At 48.8% G+C, this 17,784-nt stretch overlaps 1 protein-coding gene across 4 annotated transcripts in view; it reads right to left on the reverse strand.

The window, feature by feature from the left end:
- The window catches only part of CORO6 (coronin 6), a 54,121-nt gene extending 41,252 nt beyond the window's left edge, over positions 1-12,869 (reverse strand). For 2 of the 4 annotated variants that reach the window (XM_087924366.1, XM_087924372.1), the window contains exons 1-2: positions 12,620-12,824; positions 5,205-5,422 (exon numbers count right to left, since the gene is read on the reverse strand). In XM_087924366.1, the coding sequence (XP_087780492.1) occupies positions 5,205-5,402 (198 nt within the window). In that variant the 5' untranslated portion in view covers positions 5,403-5,422; positions 12,620-12,824. Of the gene's footprint in view, positions 1-5,204; positions 5,423-12,619 lie in introns of all 4 variants that reach the window. The other 2 variants (XM_087924356.1, XM_087924363.1) reach the window with 2 other exon arrangements.
- Positions 12,870-17,784: the final 4,915 nt, after the last annotated feature.

Here is a 17,784-nt window from a genome sequence, read left to right on the forward strand (position 1 = left end):
CTAATGAACTTCTTTGCTTCCTGGAGAGAGCACATCCACAAGGGCTGGCTTTTATCCCTGATGGAAGGAGCAGTCACACACACACACCCAGCCTTATTCCTAAGTCGCCCGAGTCAGCGTCAGCTGCTCTCTCAGCTGTGCACCATGGGCCCAGGCTCCGTGGGGTCCTCTGCTTCGCCGCTGCCAGACTCCAACGGCCCCGAAGGCAGCACCCCACTCCCAGAGAGTCCTGGCCCCATCCTCTCCAGACCCCCAGACTGGTTCCCTTTCATCCTCACTGTCCGATACCTCTGCCATCCACACCGGCTGCCAGCGAGCCACAACCGAAGCAACCTGGAATTAAAGGATAAACTTCCTAACAGTGAGGACAATTAACCCGGAGAACCACTGGCCACCAGAAGGGATCCAACACCGGTGGTTTTAAAGAAGAAATTGCGCAGCCTTTTCTGAAATGATATAAGGTTTCCTGCCTGAGCAGAGGGATGGACTAGAGGACCTCCAAGGTCCCTTCCAACTCTGTTAACTCTCTTCTGCTCCACTCTCTTAGCGTCTTAGGCCTGATTATTATTATTATTATTATTATTATTATTATTATTATTATTATTTTTGCAGGGATCAGCTTGTGCAAATCACACTGAGATCCGGCATCTTGGTGCGTCAAAGGAACAAATCCGCATTTCGACTGCAGCATCTTCCCTCCTTTTTCTATTATTATTTTTTAAATGATTTTTATTAAAGTTTTACCAATTAAAAAAAAAACACATCACGTTCACAATTTTTGCCATTCGTTGTAGCATCGTTTTTTTCCCATCTTCCCTTATTCATATCTATATACATTGCTCATATTTACCTTATACATTATCTATTATTCCTGTTATCTATCCAAGCATACAAATTCTCCCAGACCGCATAGAATTCTCTTTTTTCCTTCTCTTGCAACTCCACAATCCACAAACTTCCGTACAATCTTCTGTCCTTTTCAAGGGACGCCACTACTCCTCGCTGTTACTTCATGTCCTCATCAGTTGCAAACCGATTTCTCATTCCTGCCTGGAGTCTGTTACACGGCCGTGCGTGCACACTCAAACCAGCTTTGCACAATGTTCTAAGGAAGTCCTTCTCTTTTTATTTATTTATTAGTCAATCGCTTACAAGATAATAGGTATAAATATAAACATAGTTATGAATACATGAAATGGATACATATAAGAAAAATAAGAAAAATAATCAATAGGACAGGGACGGTAGGCACGTTGGTGCACTTATGCACGTCCCCTACAGACCTCTTAGGAAAGGGGTGAAGTCAACAGTAGACAGTCTAAGGCTAAAGTTTTGGGGGTTTGGGGAAGAAACCACAGAGTCAGGTAGAGGATTCCAGACATTGACCCCTCTGTGGCTGAAGTCGTATTTCCTGCAATCAAGTTTGGTGCGGTTTACCTTGAGTTTGTATCTATTGTGTGCTCTTGTGTTGTATTATTTGTTGAAGGGACCGTGAGCCTGCCAACTTTTGAATAAAAAAAGGAACAATTTGATCCTCTCCAGTTTTGGATTTCTTTTTTTTGGGGGGGGGCGGGGATTTTCCATCCTGCCTCCAAACCAGGGGAAGACAATTTACTCAAAGTGCAAGTTCAGAAGTTGCGGAGCAACCTGGCCCATAGAACTGCCAAGAATTGGACACGACTGAACAGAGAACGTCCTCATTCATTGTTCCGCTTGGTTCATCTTCATCTCGAGAGCCAACTTTTGAGAGGGACCGCAGAGAAAGGGACGAAGGAGAGTATCAAGGATGTTCAGGGGGATGAGAAATTCAGGCCAGGAGAAATATTGAATTGCTAACTAGAGCATACAAAACCTTTGCCAGACCAATACTCGGATACAGCTCATCTGTCTGGAATCCGCACTGCGGATCGGACATTAATACAATCGAGCGAGTCCAGAAGTATTTCACGAGAAGAGTTACTACACCCCTCTGCTCGCAACGGAATACCCTACACCACCAGTCTTGAGATTTTGGGCTTGGACAACCTTGAACTACGCCGCTTAAGGTTGGACTTAAGGGTAATACACGAAATTATCTGCTTACAATGTCCTACCAATCAATGTCTACTTCAGCTTCAACCTCAACAATACAAGAGCACAAAACAGATACAAACTCAATGTAAACCGCTCCAAACTAGATTGCAAAAAGTACGACTTCAGCAACCGAGTGGTCGATGCCTGGAATGCACTACCTGACTGTTGTTACATCCTCAAACCCCCCTTCCTTTAACCTCAAACTATTCACTATTGACCTCACCCCATTCCTAAGAGGTCTGTAGGGGGCGTGCAAAAGCGCACCATCGTGCCTACCGTCCCTGTCCTACTGTCCCCATTTATTCGTACCTATTTCCTGTATTTTTACTCATGTTTATACTTATACCTATTATCTTGTAAGCGATTGACAAATCAAATAAATAAAAATAAATAAAAAATGAAGGAAGGAAGGAAGGGGGGAGGAAGGAAGGAAGGAAGGAAGGAAGGAAGGAAGGAAGGAAGGAAGGAAGGAAGGAAAAAGGTGATAGGTATGAGAAGGAAGGAGAGAAGGGAAGAAAACGAGAAGGGAGGGAGGGACGAAAGAAAGAAGGAAAATGAGAAGGAAGGAAGCAAGGAAGGAAGGTGATAGGAATGAGAAGGGAGGAAGAGAGAAGGGAGGGAGGGAGGAAAGAAAGAAGGAAAATGGGAAGGAAGGAAGGGGAGAAAAGAATGGAGGGAGAAGAGAAAAGAAGGGAGGGAGCGGGAGGAAGGAAAGAAGGAAAGGAAGGGAGAGAATACCCATTCCTAAGAGGCCTGTAAGGAGCGTGCATAAGTGCACCATGGTGCCTACCGTCCTTGTCCTACTGTCCCCATTTATTCTTACCTATTTCCTGTATTCTTACTCATGTTTATACTTATACTTATTATCCTGCAAGTGATTGACAAATCAAATAAATAAAAATAAATAAAAAAGGAAGGAAGGAAGGAAGGAAGGAAGGAAGGAAGGAGAGAAAAGAATGGAGAGAGAAGACCAAAGAAGGGAGGGAGCGGGAGAAAGGAAGGAAGGAAGGAAGGAAGGAAGGAAGGAAGGAAGGAAGGAAGGAAGGAAGGAAGGAAAGGAGAGAATATGCATTCCTAAGAAGCCTGTAAGGATCGTGCATAAGCGCACCATCCTGCCTAACGTCCCTGTCCTATTGTCCCCATTTATTCATCCCTATTTCCTGTATTCTTGCTCATGTTTATACTTATACCTATTATCTTGTAAGTGATTGACAAATCAAATAAATAAAAATAAATGGAAGGAGTACGGCTGGGTACATTTACACCCTTGAGAAAAGGTGATGGAAGGACTTGGTCAACAGCTGAAGGAGGTCAATGGAGGTTGAGGAGACATTTCTCCAGCTTCACATTCTTGCCCCGCGCAATGGGTCAAGCTTCTCTAGGAAAGTCGGGGCAAAACGGCCCATCCTCCACCATCCCACAGATACCCTTTCCCCCTGAACCCCAAAGAAACATTTTTTTCGTCTACAAGAGAGAAGCGAAGTCAACAAGAGTGTTTGGAAGCAAGCAGGCAGGCAGAAGACCCCAAAAGTTTAGCTTGGTTTTGGTTTGAGCCCTTCGGGTACCTTCAAACCCCACCAGAAAAGGGCCCCCAAAACCATCTTGCTTGCCCAGAATCAAAGATCGAATCCGGTTGAGAAACATTATCTTAATCCAATCCGTTAACTCTCATCTTGAACTCTGGAGCCATAGAAGACAAAGACGTGACTCATCCTTCTTCTTGTTCATGTCCTTCAGTGGTTGATCCGGTCCTCTCGTCTCCTCTTCCACCGTCTTTTCCAAAAGATTAAATACACCCTTCCATTCCTCCTCCTAGCCTTAATTTCTTAATTTAATATCCTTTAATACTCTCCTTCATCCCTTTCTCTGCGTCCTTCTCAAAAGGTGGCGCAGTTGATCCCCTTAGAGGTTCCATCGTGGTTTGTTTTTAGCATGGTTTCAGGGGGTTGCTTCACACGTTCAGCCCTGTAACCGTAGCCACAAGCCCCTAAGCCCAGTGCAAATGTAGCAGGCCTGGATTGTTAGCAATCTAGGAGCCCATCTGGGGAAGGGCCAAGAGGCCATCGCGAAAAGTTGGTTTCGCCTCTGCAATGGCTGACATTGCATACGGGCCAAGGGGATTGATCCTCTCCCTCACAGGGTTGTTGTGAATAGCTATGGAGCGCCTTGAGAGCCTTCAATGCTGCTTCCTCCCATGGGGATGGATGCAGAGGTGGGATTCTACTGATTCAGACCGGTTCTATTGAACCGGTTGTTACACAGAACCGGCAAATCGCGCCACTGGCTGGCCCCTCCCCGCCCAGTCCGTCCTTACCTGGCATGCGTGCCATCCAACTTGCCTGCCTTGTGCCTTTGCCTAATTTTTGGTAAGTTCCTATTTTTCCTTTCCCCCCCTGCCCCCCCAACCATCAGCTGTTCTGCTGTGCCGGGAGATTTCGATTAGCTACAAAGCAGGAAATGGTTGGATTTCTTGCTTTCTAGCTAATCTAAAAGCAGACCTGAACTTTCCTCAGGACGGACGCTTCTATTTTTCGGTGCAAACTCAGGTAGCAGATGGCAGAAAGCTAGATCTCTGAGTGAATCTGTGATTCTGCGAGCAACTCGACCTGCCTACTTTGCCTGCTTTGCGGTAAAAGTTGCTCTTTTTTTAAATTAAAAATTCAATATTTACATACATGGTGTGTTGTGAGTTAAAATTTTGTGAGTTTGCTTGGAAGCAAATTTTATGTGACAGACTCAGGTGGGCAGATTGCAGATAGATAGAACTCCAAGTGAATCTGTGATTCTGTGAGCAACGCCATCTGCCTGTCTGCTTTGTCTGATTTTGGGTAAAGGTTGTTCTTTTTTTTAAATAAAAAATTCAATATTTACATAAATATTTACAATGTTTATATACAAGCCACACCCAGCCAGTCACGTGACCACAAATTAGGCCACACCCAGTCAGCAAGCCACACCCAGCCAATCACATGACCACCAAGCCACACCCAGTCAGCAAGCCACGCCCAGCCAGTCACGTGACCACCAAGCCACACCCACAAATTAGGCCACGCCACAGAACCAGTTATTAAGAAATTTGAATCCCACCCCTGGGATGGACGCCCCCACCAACCCACCCCAAGCCCACCTACCTTACTCAAAGGCAGGACCATAAAGGCTCCGCCTCCTCCCGATTCCACGATGATGGCCAGGAACTTGGGGTTGACGGCACAAAAGGAACTGTCCCAGGTCACCTTGGAGACTCGAATGTCCTCATACATCTGGTCAGCCTTGACCGGCTGCCCAAAGACATGCCGGAACTTGCTTTGGCGAACCACTCGGCGACTCATGGCGTGGAGGGGGTGGGGGGCTGGGAGGAGAGAGAGAGAGAGAGAGAGAGACAGTAAGGTCAGCTGGGCAGCTGGAACAGGGGTTCAAGTCCAATTCTTGGCCTCATCAAAGGATGTCAGGTTGAGTGGCACGGTAACTTCTGCACAGAGATGGATTTATAAACTGTACCGATGCGGATAGATAAACTCAACAAGACGTCCATCACAAAGTACATTTATTGGTTCATCAGGTATCCTCATAACTCACATTTGGGACGAAGTTCTTCTTTAATGACCAATCCTTTGTATATCTGCCTTGTAATAAAAGATGGGTTATCTCCTAACCCATCTCGTAGCGATAGAAAGCAGCTGCCATGAGTTAGGGAGTTCAGGCAAAAGTGAGGAAAACTCCCCCAAACCATCGAGGGTCAAATTAGTGACCAATTGGGATCACAGATGTGGCCACGTGACATGGACTACGCTTCCCAGGATACCTTTCACTACATTGACCACGATGCCTTCCCTTAAGGGGATAGCTCGTAATTCCTAAGTAACTATCCAATTCCCATAGACCGGCTTGGGACAGCACAGGGATAGAGACAGATATTTCTCTCTCTGGGAAAAATGAGAATTTATTTGGTGATACAACGTCCTTTCTACCACATGTGATGGTCTTGCCCAGAAGTTCAAAGATATTGGACCAAAATTAGACAACAGTTACAAGAAATTGTTAAAGAACAAATAGAATTTGAACCGGAGTTATTTACGCTAGGAATATTTAAAAAGAAACATGAGAAAAAGATTCAATATATTGTAATATACATATTAACCGTGGCTAGAATATCATACGCACAATGTTGGAAGCATAATAAGCACCCCCGCACCCTAACAAATTGGTAAGCCAAAAAAAATCTTGGACGGTGCCGAAATGGATAAATTGATCCTAAAACCTTAAAGATAAAGAAGACTCTGAATATCATAAAATTTGGGATATGTGGCATAATTGGTTGGAAATTAGGCAAATAGAAAAAGAAATTTAAGGTAAGCAGACTATAGATAAATGTACGTAATCATATAACAATGTTTACAATATGCACAAGAGATAGATATGTATAATAATAACGCTACAGTACTGTTAATGTTATGAATAATTTCTCTTTTTTAAAATGTAAAAGAACAATAGAGTTTATTTTAAAAAGAATGAATTGATCTGCTGAATAAAACTCCCCATTGGTGACAGGAAGGGCATCCGGCCAGTAAAACACTCAACTCCATTCAGTTACTCAAACTCCACACCCAACAAGGGATTATTATGGGGTCGTTTAAAGCATGGTGGGCCCTGAGAAAATTTTGGTGGGCCGCAGAGAAATCTCACCCCCAGAACACCCCCAAAAACAATTAATCCAGGCTGCGCAGGAACACAAGGCTGCGCCGCCCACATGGCCCACGGAAACCCTCCCCGCTCGCTCACTCTTTACCCGGCAAACTTGCCTGCTAAATTGCTATTTTTCCTTTTTTTTTTCTCCTGACCATCACCTGTTCTGCTGTGCTGGGAGATTTAGACTAGCTAGGAAGCAAGAAACCGTCGCGTTTCTTTGCTTTCTAGCTAATCTTTAGATTGAAGCAGAGCCAAACCTTCCTTAGGACCGAAGCTTCAATTTTGTCAGTGCAGACTCAGGTAGCCGATGGCAGAAAGATAGATCTCTGAGTGAATCTGTGATTCTGTGAGCAACTCCGTTTGCCTGCCTGTTTTGCCTGATTTTGGGTAAAAGTGGCTCTTTTTTTAAATAAAAAAAAAATCAATATTTACATCAATATTTATAATATTTACACACAAGCCATGCCCAGCCAGTCACATGACCACCAAGCCACACCCACAAATTAGGCCATGCCCACAGAATCGATTAATAACTTTGAATCCCACCCATCCCTGTGTGTGTGTGTGTGTGAGAGAGAGAGAGAGAGAAAGGGGGGGAGTGGGAGGGAGGTTAGATTAGATCCCCCCTCTCTCCTTCCCTCCCTCCCTCCCTCTCTCTCTCCCGCCAACGTCAGCAAACCACCATCAGTCAAAATTCATATTAGTGGTCCCCAGGATTTAAAATGATGAGTTTGGTGGTCCCTGAGGTCCAAAAGGTTGGTGACCCCCCTGGTTTAAAGGAGATGACCGAAGGATGTCAGGTGGATTAAATCTGCCCCCCTTTCACCTTTTTCTTCCCTCCCCAGTTTCCAGTCTTCAAGGCGGCATTTTTCCTCCTCTGCCAATCCTGGTTTCCTCTAAAGCTGTTCCTTTTTTCCCGCCCTTTTGGCCCCCAACAGGTGAGTTCCAGATTAGGTGTATTCACCTCCGCGTTTTCTTTGCACTGCCACTAAACTCAAGTGTGTCCAACCTTGAAACTTTAAAAACCTGTGGACTTTCGACTCCCCGAATTCAGAAGCTGCCTGGGGAATTCTGGGAGTTGAAGTCCACAAGTCTTAAAGTTGCTACGGTTGGTAATCACTGGTCTAGCGGCTGAGGTGGAAAAACATTGGATTAGGAAGAACATCCGAGTGAAGACTCTGGAATAGGATCGGCTCCCAATTCCTGGAAGGCGAGGTTGAAGAGACGTTACTCCAGCTACACGTTCCTGCCCCGAGCGATGGGTCCGGTTTCTCTAGGAAAGACGGGAGCAAAACGGCCTGTGTTTTAAGACCAGTGGACTTCAACTCCCAGAATTCATGGCTGGCTGGGGAATTCTGGGAGTTAACTTATTCTCCCAAGCTCCCGAGGGCAGGACAAGAAGCAACGGATGGAAACCATATCAAAGGAAGAAGCAATTTGGAGTTAAGAAGTTGTAGGGCCTTCATCACGGGAGGCTTTTAAAGAAGAGATTGACAGCCATTGGTCTGAAAGAGTATCAGGCGGTGGTGGCTTACCCTTTTGGACTCCGGTGCCAAAAATTGTGTGCGCGCTTGCACGCTCGCGCTTGTGGGCCAGCACCTAGAAGGCAATGCCCGCCTCCCCACGCTCCCTACGCGTGTGGGTGCAATCCCCCACTCCCGCCTTCTTACCTGCACTGCGCCTCACAGGTGATTTTCAGCCAGTTTGAGGCCTTTTTCAGCCTCCCAGAGGCTTGAGGCAGGCTTCTGCAGGCTTTTCAGGCCAAAAACTAGGCCCGTTTCATCACTTCCAGTATTTCCGGAAAAACAGGAAGTGACCAAACGGGCCTAGTTTTCATCCTGCAAAGCCTGCAGAAGCCTGCAGAAGCCTTCCTAAAACCTCCGTGAGGCCGAAAAAGGCCTCAAACTGCTCAAAAATCAGCCGTGAGGCGTGCGCACGTGCAGTGAGGTAAGCTTGCCTGCAGCTCGCTTGCCGGCACGAACGGCTCTGCGTTCCCACCTGTGGCAAGCGTGCCGTAGGTTTTGCCATCACAGGTAAAGGTCTCCTGCTTGCACCAAGGGTTAGACTAGAGGACCTCCAAGGTCCTTCCAAGTCTGTTATTCTATTAAGCTGTGGATGGATAGATAGATGGATGGATGGGAGCAGCAGTGGGTTGCTGTCGGTTCGGACCGGTTCACTCGAACTGGTTGTTCTGATTCTGCATGGTTCGAAGAACAGGCAAATTGGATGATTGGCTGGTCCCGCCCCTGCCCATTTTTGGGGCTGTTTTGGGGTGGTTTCTGGGTGTAAGATGGCCTGAAAAACAGCCAAAAAACAGGCCATTTGGGGGCCATTTTTGGACTGAAAAATGCCCTGAAAACGGCCTGAAAATGGATGAAATAGGTCCAGAAAATGGCCTGTCACTCAATCACATGCCCCCCTCAGCCAGTCATTAGGGCAGAGAACCAGTTGTTAAAAAATTTGCAGCTATCACTGGATGGGAGGGAAAGGAGGGAGGGAGGGAGGGAGGGAGGGAGGGAGGGAAGGAAGGAAGGAAGGAAGGAAGGAAGGGAGGGAGGGAGGGAGGGAGGAAGGAAGGAAGGGAGGGAGGGAGGGAGAGAGGGAAGGAAGGAAGGAAGGAAGGAAGGAAGGAAAAAAAGAAGGAAGGAAGGAAGGAAGGAAGGAAGGAAGGGAGGGAGGGAGGGAGGGAGAGAGGGAGGGAAGGAAGGAAGGAAGGAAGGAAGGAAGGAAGGAAGGAAGGAAGGAAGGAAGGAAGGAAGGAAGGGATGGAAACTAACCAAGGAGAGAAGCAACTTGGAATTAAACTTCCTAACAGTGAGGACAATTAACCAGCGGAACAACTTGCCACCAGAAGTTGTGGTCGCTCCATCACTGGAAGTTTTCAAGAAGAGACTGGACAGCCCTTTGTCCGGAATGGTATAGGATCTCCCTGCTTGAGCCGAAGGGGTGGTTTAGAAGACCTCTAAAGTCCCTTTCCAGCTCTATTCTGAATCAGACCTTTTAAACATGAAAACATCGCATGGCCCCCTCCCTCAATTCATCAAGGGTTATGCAAACTGGTTTGTGGGAAGGGTCCAACTGCCAACCGGGTCTGAAGGCCACAAGGTTTTCTCCAGCAAGCCTGAACCAATCCAGGAATCCTGGCTTGGACGAGGCGTGCGCAAACTTTGCCAAGCCATCCATCAAAAGGGCTTAGCCGATGCCCGACTGGCAGGGACATCAAAAGCCAGGGGCTCGATTCCCCCCTCACCCACCCACCCTTCAGCCAGGCACTGGGCATTGGGAGCGGTGATAATCCCCCTGTCTAAAATCTCCAATCTCCTTGCAAAGCATGCAGATTGCTGCCCGCTGGTCCACCATGTAGCAGTGAGTTCCGCAGGATTAATTTTTGCTGTGTTGGGTACGTTACGGGGGGCCTACCTTGCTTGTTCTCATTGCTAAGGGTATTTAATTAAATAAATGTACATGAATTGATGTTCATTACAATTTTTTTCGCATTGTTCCTCATTATTTGCCCCGGTAAGCCGCAACCATCACCAACCTCTGGCCAAAATATTAAAATATGTCAATATTTTACGTATTAAAATATTAAGAGATTAAAAACTGCTATTAAAAAAAAAATCAGATATTAAAAACTAAGTCAATGGGGGAAACCAGATGCCAAATGATTCGTTTAACAACTGCAGCGATCCACTTAACAGCAGCGGCAAGAAAGGGGCATAAAGTGGAGCAGAATTCACTTCACTGTCTCACTTAACAACATTGAATACGGGATTCAACTGTGGTCGTAAGTGAAGGACCACCTGTGCAGTTTTTCAGTGGGTGGCAGCCAGGCCTAGACAGTACAAGAAGTCCTCAACTTACAACAGTTCATTTAGTGACTGTTTGAACTGCCAACGGCACCGAAACAGAGACTTCTGAACGTTTTTCTCACTTATGACGGATTCGGCATCCCCATAGTGACGCGATTTACATTCAGAGGCTTGACCAAGGACTCGCCTTTATGACGCTCCCGCAGTCACGCGATTTTCCCCCTTTTGCGACCGTTTGACAAGCAAAGTCAATGGAGAAGCCAGGTTCACTTAACGCCCAGTTAAGAATCGCCATGATTCGCACAACAACAGCGGCAAAAAAAGTCGTAAAATGGAGGGTGGGGCAACAAATTTGCTTCACAAATTTCTCAAATAGCAACAACAATTCTGGGCTCCGTTGTGGTCGTAAATTGAGGACCAGCTGCAATCTAAGAAAAATAGGAGTCAGAAGTAACCTTGGGGGAGGGTCATCTAGTCTGACCTTCCCAGGATTAGGATCTGGGATTTATAGTGCCCTGCGATACCGTGGCACGATACCCCCTTTTTAAAAGGAGGACGGAAACGCTCCAGGCTCTTATCCATAAGTCACAGCCTTTGCTTACCCAAACTCTGCGCTTGAACAGGGGTCAGACTAGAAGACCTCTTAAGATCCCCTTCAACTTTGTTATTCTGAGCCCAGAGCTGCTAATTTAATGGATTTTTTTTTTTAAAAAAAACACAAACAAACCCAAAATTGCTCAGTAGCTTTTCTGGAGAAATTTAGTGGGGCCAGCCCTGAGTGTGAATCATACCCGCTGCCAAAAAAAAGAACAAAAATCTCAAGATCAAAGCAAGACCTGGAGCCATTTGAGGAGGGGGGATGGGTTTGGGGGTGTTGCTGCTTTAAAAGGGACGACGACTACTTTTGGGGAGTTCCCTGATAGACTGCGCTGGGACACGGAGCTCTTCCATTCAGCCGCCAAGGTTCCTTTAGTGCCAGTTCCAGGAAAGGAAACCAGGATGGCTAAAAGTTCCTTTAATGCTAGTTTGTTCCAAAGATGAGCCTTCGGGTAGCGGGGGAAGGGCAGAGAAGGGAAGGGGGGGGCGCTACCTTTGGTTTAGTTCACACGTTTAACCCTTTTGAGGTTGGGGGGGGCTGCATAGGGGGGAAGGCAGCCAGGGGTCACCCCAATTCTCACGGGTCAGAAGGCCGAAAGAGTTTTCTCACCAATCGCCCCCTCAACTCCCCCAGTCACGCTTTTAAAAGCCAGAGTGGCTGGAAGAATTGGGGGTTTGACCGATTATGCATGTCAGGGGGCGTTGGCAGGGCCCCCCCAAAAGCTCATCCCAATTCCCACGGTCCAAAAAAAAGTCCAGCGGAGTTTTTCCCTCCCTCCTTTCCTTCCTCCCTGCCAACACCTTCAATCCAGCCAAAGCCCCCCAAAGGGGAAAGAATTGGGGGTCCTTCCCTCTGACTTTCCATGGAGGGGGCTTCCGCAGGGGGTTCTCCCCAAGACCTCACCCCCAATTCTCACGGTCCCAAAAACAGTCCGGCAGAGTTTCCCCCTCCTCCTTTCCTTCCTCCTTCCCCCAACACCTTCAATCCAGCCAAAGCCCCCAAAGGGCAAAGAATTGAGGGTCCCCTCCTACTTTGCTTCCGTAGGGGGTCCCCAAGACCTCCTCCCCCAATTCCCACGGTCCAGAAAACTCCAGCAGAGTTTTTCCCCTCCCTCCTTTCCTTCCCTCCCCCCAAACACCTCCAATCCAGCCAAAGCCCCCCAGAGAGGAAAGAATTGGGAGTCGTCCCCCCTCCAACTTTGCCTGGAGGGGAGGCTTCCCGGGGGTGGGGGGATGGGCTTGTCCCGAAACCTCACCCCCAAATTCCCACGGTCCAGAAAAAAAAAAAACCAACTCAGGCGGAGTTTCTTTCCCGCCCCCCGCCGCCCCCTTCTAAAGACCCAGAAGGACTTTCTTTTTTTGGGGGGAAGGAAGAGAGGAGGAAGGAGGGTCCCAAGGGAGGAAAAGGGGGTCGGGGGAGTGGGGGTTCCGCGCGCGCCCCACCGTCTCACCTGCTCGTGGGAAGAAGGGCGCAGCGACGCGGGGCGGGGAGAGGGGAATTCCCCTCTTTCCAGACGACCACCCGAGCGGGGGGCTTCCCCTGCTCCTGCCCGGCCGGGGGGTTAGGTCGGTGGGTGGGTGGGCGACCTCTCCGGGGACCCCCGCGAAGGGCAACGGGTGCGGCCAACTCCGCCCCGGCTCTGCGGCGGGCGGCTATAGAAGGCGCGGCGGCGCTGGTGCAGCGCTCGGCTTTCCTAATATAGCCTCCTCCTGCGGCGGCGGGGGCTGGAGGAGGAGGAGGAGGAGGAGGAAGAGGGGGCGGGATGGGGCCGGGGGGGGGGGGAGACAGGGATGGACCAGCCGGCCGGGCTTGGACAGGCACAGGAGGCTGCCCTTCCCAGCGCCCGGCCCGGTGTGTGTGTGTGGGGGGGGGGGGTGGGGGTGGGGACCCCCTGCCCCTCCCCGCCGCGGAGAGAGGAAGGGGCTGCTGCCAGGGTGGGGAGTGGCGGGGGCAAATCGTGTAAGCCCCTCTTTGGGTTCCCCTCTTCCCCCTGCAAAAGGGGACGGGGCAGATAGACTGCTTGGGGGCGGGGGGGCAGGTTGGATTGAGGGCCGGAGTGGGGGAGAGGGGCTGGCAAGGGCGATGGCTGGCAGGGGTTGCGGGGGGAGGTCAGGGCTAAGAATAGGGGGGCACCTCTTTTTCCGTTTTCTGTAAAGGCGGGGATGGGGGTGGACTAGAAGACCTCAAAGGTCCCTTCCGGTTCTCGGATTCTAAGATAGACTGCCTCCAGATGGGGAGGTTTGATTGAGGGCTGGAGTGGGGGGGCTGGCAAGGGCGATGGCTGGCAGGGGTTTTGGGGGGGGTCACATCTAAGAATGGGGGCCCCCACCTCTTTTTTCGTTTTCTGTAAAGGCGGGGAGGGGTTGGACTAGATGACCGACAAGGTCCCTTCCAGCTCTGATTATCTGTAATCTGTGATCTGAAAGACTAGGGGGTAGTGCAGTTGGGGGAAGGGGCATCGTGGCTCAGGCCTCCCTGCTGTGGGTCCTCATGTTCCCCCTTTGTCTTGGGCAAGGGGTGGACTAGAAGACCTCAAAGTTCCCTTCCGGTTCTCGGATGCTAAGATAGACTGACTCTGGATGGGGAGGTTCTACTGGCGACCAGGCGGCTGGCCAGGCAGGTGAGGGGCGGGAGGAACACACAGCTAAGAAAGGGGGTGCCCCACCTCTTTTTCCCTCCGTAAGGGGGCAGTCAGGGGGCATTGTGCCTCAGGCCTCCCTGCGGAGGGTCCCCAAGTTCCTTCCTTTGCCTTGGGCAAGGGGGCTGGACTAGAAGACCTCAAAGGTCCCTTCTGGTTCTCGGATGCTAAGATAGACTGCTTCTGGATGGGGAGGTTCTACTAAGGCAGGTGGCAAATAAGGGAGTCACAAGTGGGGGAGGGGGAAGGAGGGTGTGTGTGTCACCTTTCCCTGCATAGGGTACCACTGTCTCCCCCCCTCCCACACCGGCCACAGGGAGCCCCAGCTAAAGGGGGGTCACCCCCCCTCTTCTCCCCCCCTGCAAAGAGGCAGTCCACGGGGGAGGGGCATCACAGGGGGGGTTCCCTTATTCCCGCCCCTTGCCAGGGTGGGCTAGAAGACCTCCGAGCTCCCTCCTAGCCCTAAGATTCCAGGACTCTTAAGATAGACTGCCTCCAGGTGGGGAGGTTCTACCAAGTAGCTTCAGCACACGCCAGGGGCGGGCGGGGAGGCCATTCTGGGGTGGGGGCAACGGACGTGGGGTGCCTCTCTCTCTGCCTAGGGTACTCCCTCCCCAGACCCCCTCCTTGGGCCACAAGGGAATCCAGAGAGTGGGGCCCCAAGCCCAGACCCACCCCGGGGGCTCTCAGCTTCCCTGGGCTGGGGGGCAGGGTCCGAGAAGGGTTTGCAGACCCCTCCCCAGACCCCTAATCCAAGTCCCTCCAAGCCACCAGACAGTTGTGGCCCCTGGGCATGCCCTTGCCAGCCACCTGGTCGCCGGTAGAACCTCCCTCTCCAGAGGCAGTCTATCTGCCCCTTTTTGCAGGGGAAAGAAGAGGGGTGAACGCTCCCCAGGCCCCAGGCCCCCAATCCTGGAGCCCCCCAACCCACTGACAGGGAACTGGGCTGCAGCACGCAGAACCCCCAAACTCAAAACGATTGCGCTGCAAAGGCAACTGTATCCCCAGTTCTGGATCTGGGGAGCTAAGAGGAGACAGCGAGGAGCCTGGGCGTGGCTTAGCTCAACTGTTCTGGACTGAAGCTGCTTGGTGCTCTGAAACTGAAACTGAAACTAAAACTGAAACTCCTCTGCTTGTGTTTTGCATTTGGAAGAGATTTCTTTTTTTCAGGTGGGGAGGGGAGTAGAACTCCTTAGCATCAGAGCGTGTTAATAATAATAATAATAATAATAATAATAATAATAATAATAATAATATAGGAAATACTCTAAATGCTCTGAGGGTCGTTTGGCAAAATCCTTTCTTAGGGAGCCCCTAGAAGCCAAGAGGATCCTACAGGCCAAAGTTCAAGTGTGTAGACTTTACGATTCTGGAAATTTTGTGATGACGCCTGAGGGGTATTTCGCTTTGAGAGATATATATATCTATATCATCTATATACTATCTATATCTACATCTATATTATCTATATCTATCTACACAATACAATACAATTTTGTGATGATGCATGAGTAGTATTTCGCTTTTATATCTATCTATCTATCTATCTATCTATCTATCTATCTATCTATCTATCTATCTATCTATCTATCTCTATCTCTGTTTATCTCTATCTCTATCTGTCTCTATCTCTATATTTATCTTTCTCTCTATATATCAATATCTATCTATCTATCTATCTATCTATCTATCTATCTCTATCTCTATCTATCTGTATCTGTCTCTATATCTATCTCTATCAATCTTTCTCTATCTATCTGTCTGTCTGTCTATCTCTATCTCTATATCTCTCTTTCTATCTATCTCTATCTCTCTCTCTCTCTCTTCTCTATCTATCTATCTATCTGTCTATCTCTATCTATCTATCTATCTATCTATCTATCTATCTATCTATCTATCTATCATCTATCTACACAACACAATACAGTACAATACAATACAACTAGTGACATAAATCACTTTCAACAGAATAAATAAATGGCACTTTTTTAAAAAATGCAGGCTTGCCTTTCCCGTCAATTAAAAGGGCTTTTTCTTCTTCTCCTCCTTCCTCTTCCTCTTTCCAACTTGCAAAGAGACTCTTGTGGCTGTTTCAGCTTTTTCTGAGGGGAGGTGGGTGGGTTTCCGTGGTCTCAGCCCCTTCCTCCCATGGGAGGTGGGGGGCCTTGGTGGGGGCGACCTCTGCTGGGCAGCGGGGGCCTTTGCGCTGGGCTGCCCCTCAGCAGACGGCCCCTCCCTGCCGGAGCCCCGTTTGCGGAAGGAATAAAAGGGGAGGAGAGCGACGCAGTGGGAGGGCAGGGGGTTGAGGAAAACGGGGGGGGATGGTTTACTAGAGGGAGGGAAGGTGTAGAAGAAAAGAAGGGAAGAAGGAAGGGAAGAGCCTTAAGGAGAGGAGCAACCTGGGATTAAGGAGACACTTACGAACAGGGAGGACGATGAACCAGTGGAACCGCTGGCCACCAGAAGTTGTGGGGGTTTCATCACTGGAGGCTTTTTAAGAAGAGACTGGACAGCCATTTGTCTGAAATGGGAGAGGGTTTCCTGCTTGAGCCAGCGGGTTGGACTAGATGACCTACAAGATCCCTTCCGTTATTCTATTATTCTATTGGAGGGAGGGAGGGAGGAGAAGGAGAGATAAAGGAAGGAAGGAAAATGGTTGGAAACTCATCCAGGAGAGAAGCAACCTGGGATTAAGAAGGAACTTACTAACAGGGAGGACAATGAACCAGTGGAACAGCTGGCCACCGGAAGTTGTGGGGGATCCAACTCTGGAGGTTTTCAAGAAGAGACTGGACAGGCAATTGTCTGAAATGGGATAGGGTTTCCTGCTTGAACAGGGGGTTGGACTAGATGACCTCCAAGGTCCCTTCCAACTCTAGGATTCTATGATTCTACAAAGAAGGAAAGAAGGAAAAAAAGAAGGAAAGAAAGAAAGGGGAAGGAGGGAGGGAGGGAGGAAAGGAAGGAGGGAAAGAAAGAAGGAAAGATGGAAAAGGAAGGAAAGAAAGAAAGGAAAAGAAAAAAGGAAAAAAAGATAAGGAAAGGGAAGGAAGAGGGAGGGAGGAAAAAGAAGTGAAGGGAGGGAGGAAAGGGAGGAAAGGAAGGAGGGAAAGAAAGAAGGAAGAAAAGATAAGGAAGGAAAGGAAGGAAGGAAGAGGAGGGAGGAAAAAGAAAGTGAAGGGAGGGAGGAAAGGGAGGAAAGGAAGGAGGGAAAGAAAGAAGGAAGAAAAGATAAGGAAGGAAAGGAAGGAAGGAAGAGGGAGGGAGGAAAAAGAAAGTGAAGGGAGGAAGGAAAGGGAGGAAAGGAAGGAGGGAAAGAAAGAAGGAAAGATAGAAAAGGAAGGAAAGAAAGAAAGGAAAAGAAAGTAGGAAGAAAAGATAAGGGAGGGAGGGAGGAGGGAAGGAAGGAAGAAAGGGAAGGAAAGGAAGGGAGGAAGGAAGGAAGGCAGGAAGGAAAGGAAGGGAGGAAGGGAGGAAGGAAGAAAGGAAGGAAGGAAGGAAAGGAAGGAAGGAAGAGGGAGGGAGGAAAAAGAAAGTGAAGGGAGGAAGGAAAGGGAGGAAAGGAAGGAGGGAAAGAAAGAAGGAAAGATAGAAAAGGAAGGAAAGAAAGAAAGGAAAAGAAAGTAGGAAGAAAAGATAAGGGAGGGAGGGAGGGAGGGAGGGAGGAAGGAAGGAAGGCAGGAAGGAAGAAAGGAAGGAAAGGAAGGGAGGAAGGGAGGGAGGAAGGAAGGAAGGAAGGAAGGAAGGAAAGGAAGGAAGGAAGAGGGAGGGAGGAAAAAGAAAGTGAAGGGAGGAAGGAAAGGGAGGAAAGGAAGGAGGGAAAGAAAGAAGGAAAGATAGAAAAGGAAGGAAAGAAAGAAAGGAAAAGAAAGTAGGAAGAAAAGATAAGGAAGGAAGGGAGGGAGGGAGGGAGGAAGGAAGGAAGGAAGGAAGGAAGGAAGGAAGGAAGGAAGCAGGAAGGAAGGAAGGAAGGAAGG

This window comes from Pseudonaja textilis, chromosome 1 (genome assembly GCF_049901715.1).
Source record: "Pseudonaja textilis isolate UNSWEBS1 chromosome 1, rPseTex1.2, whole genome shotgun sequence".
Taxonomy (NCBI): Eukaryota; Metazoa; Chordata; class Lepidosauria; order Squamata; family Elapidae; genus Pseudonaja; species Pseudonaja textilis.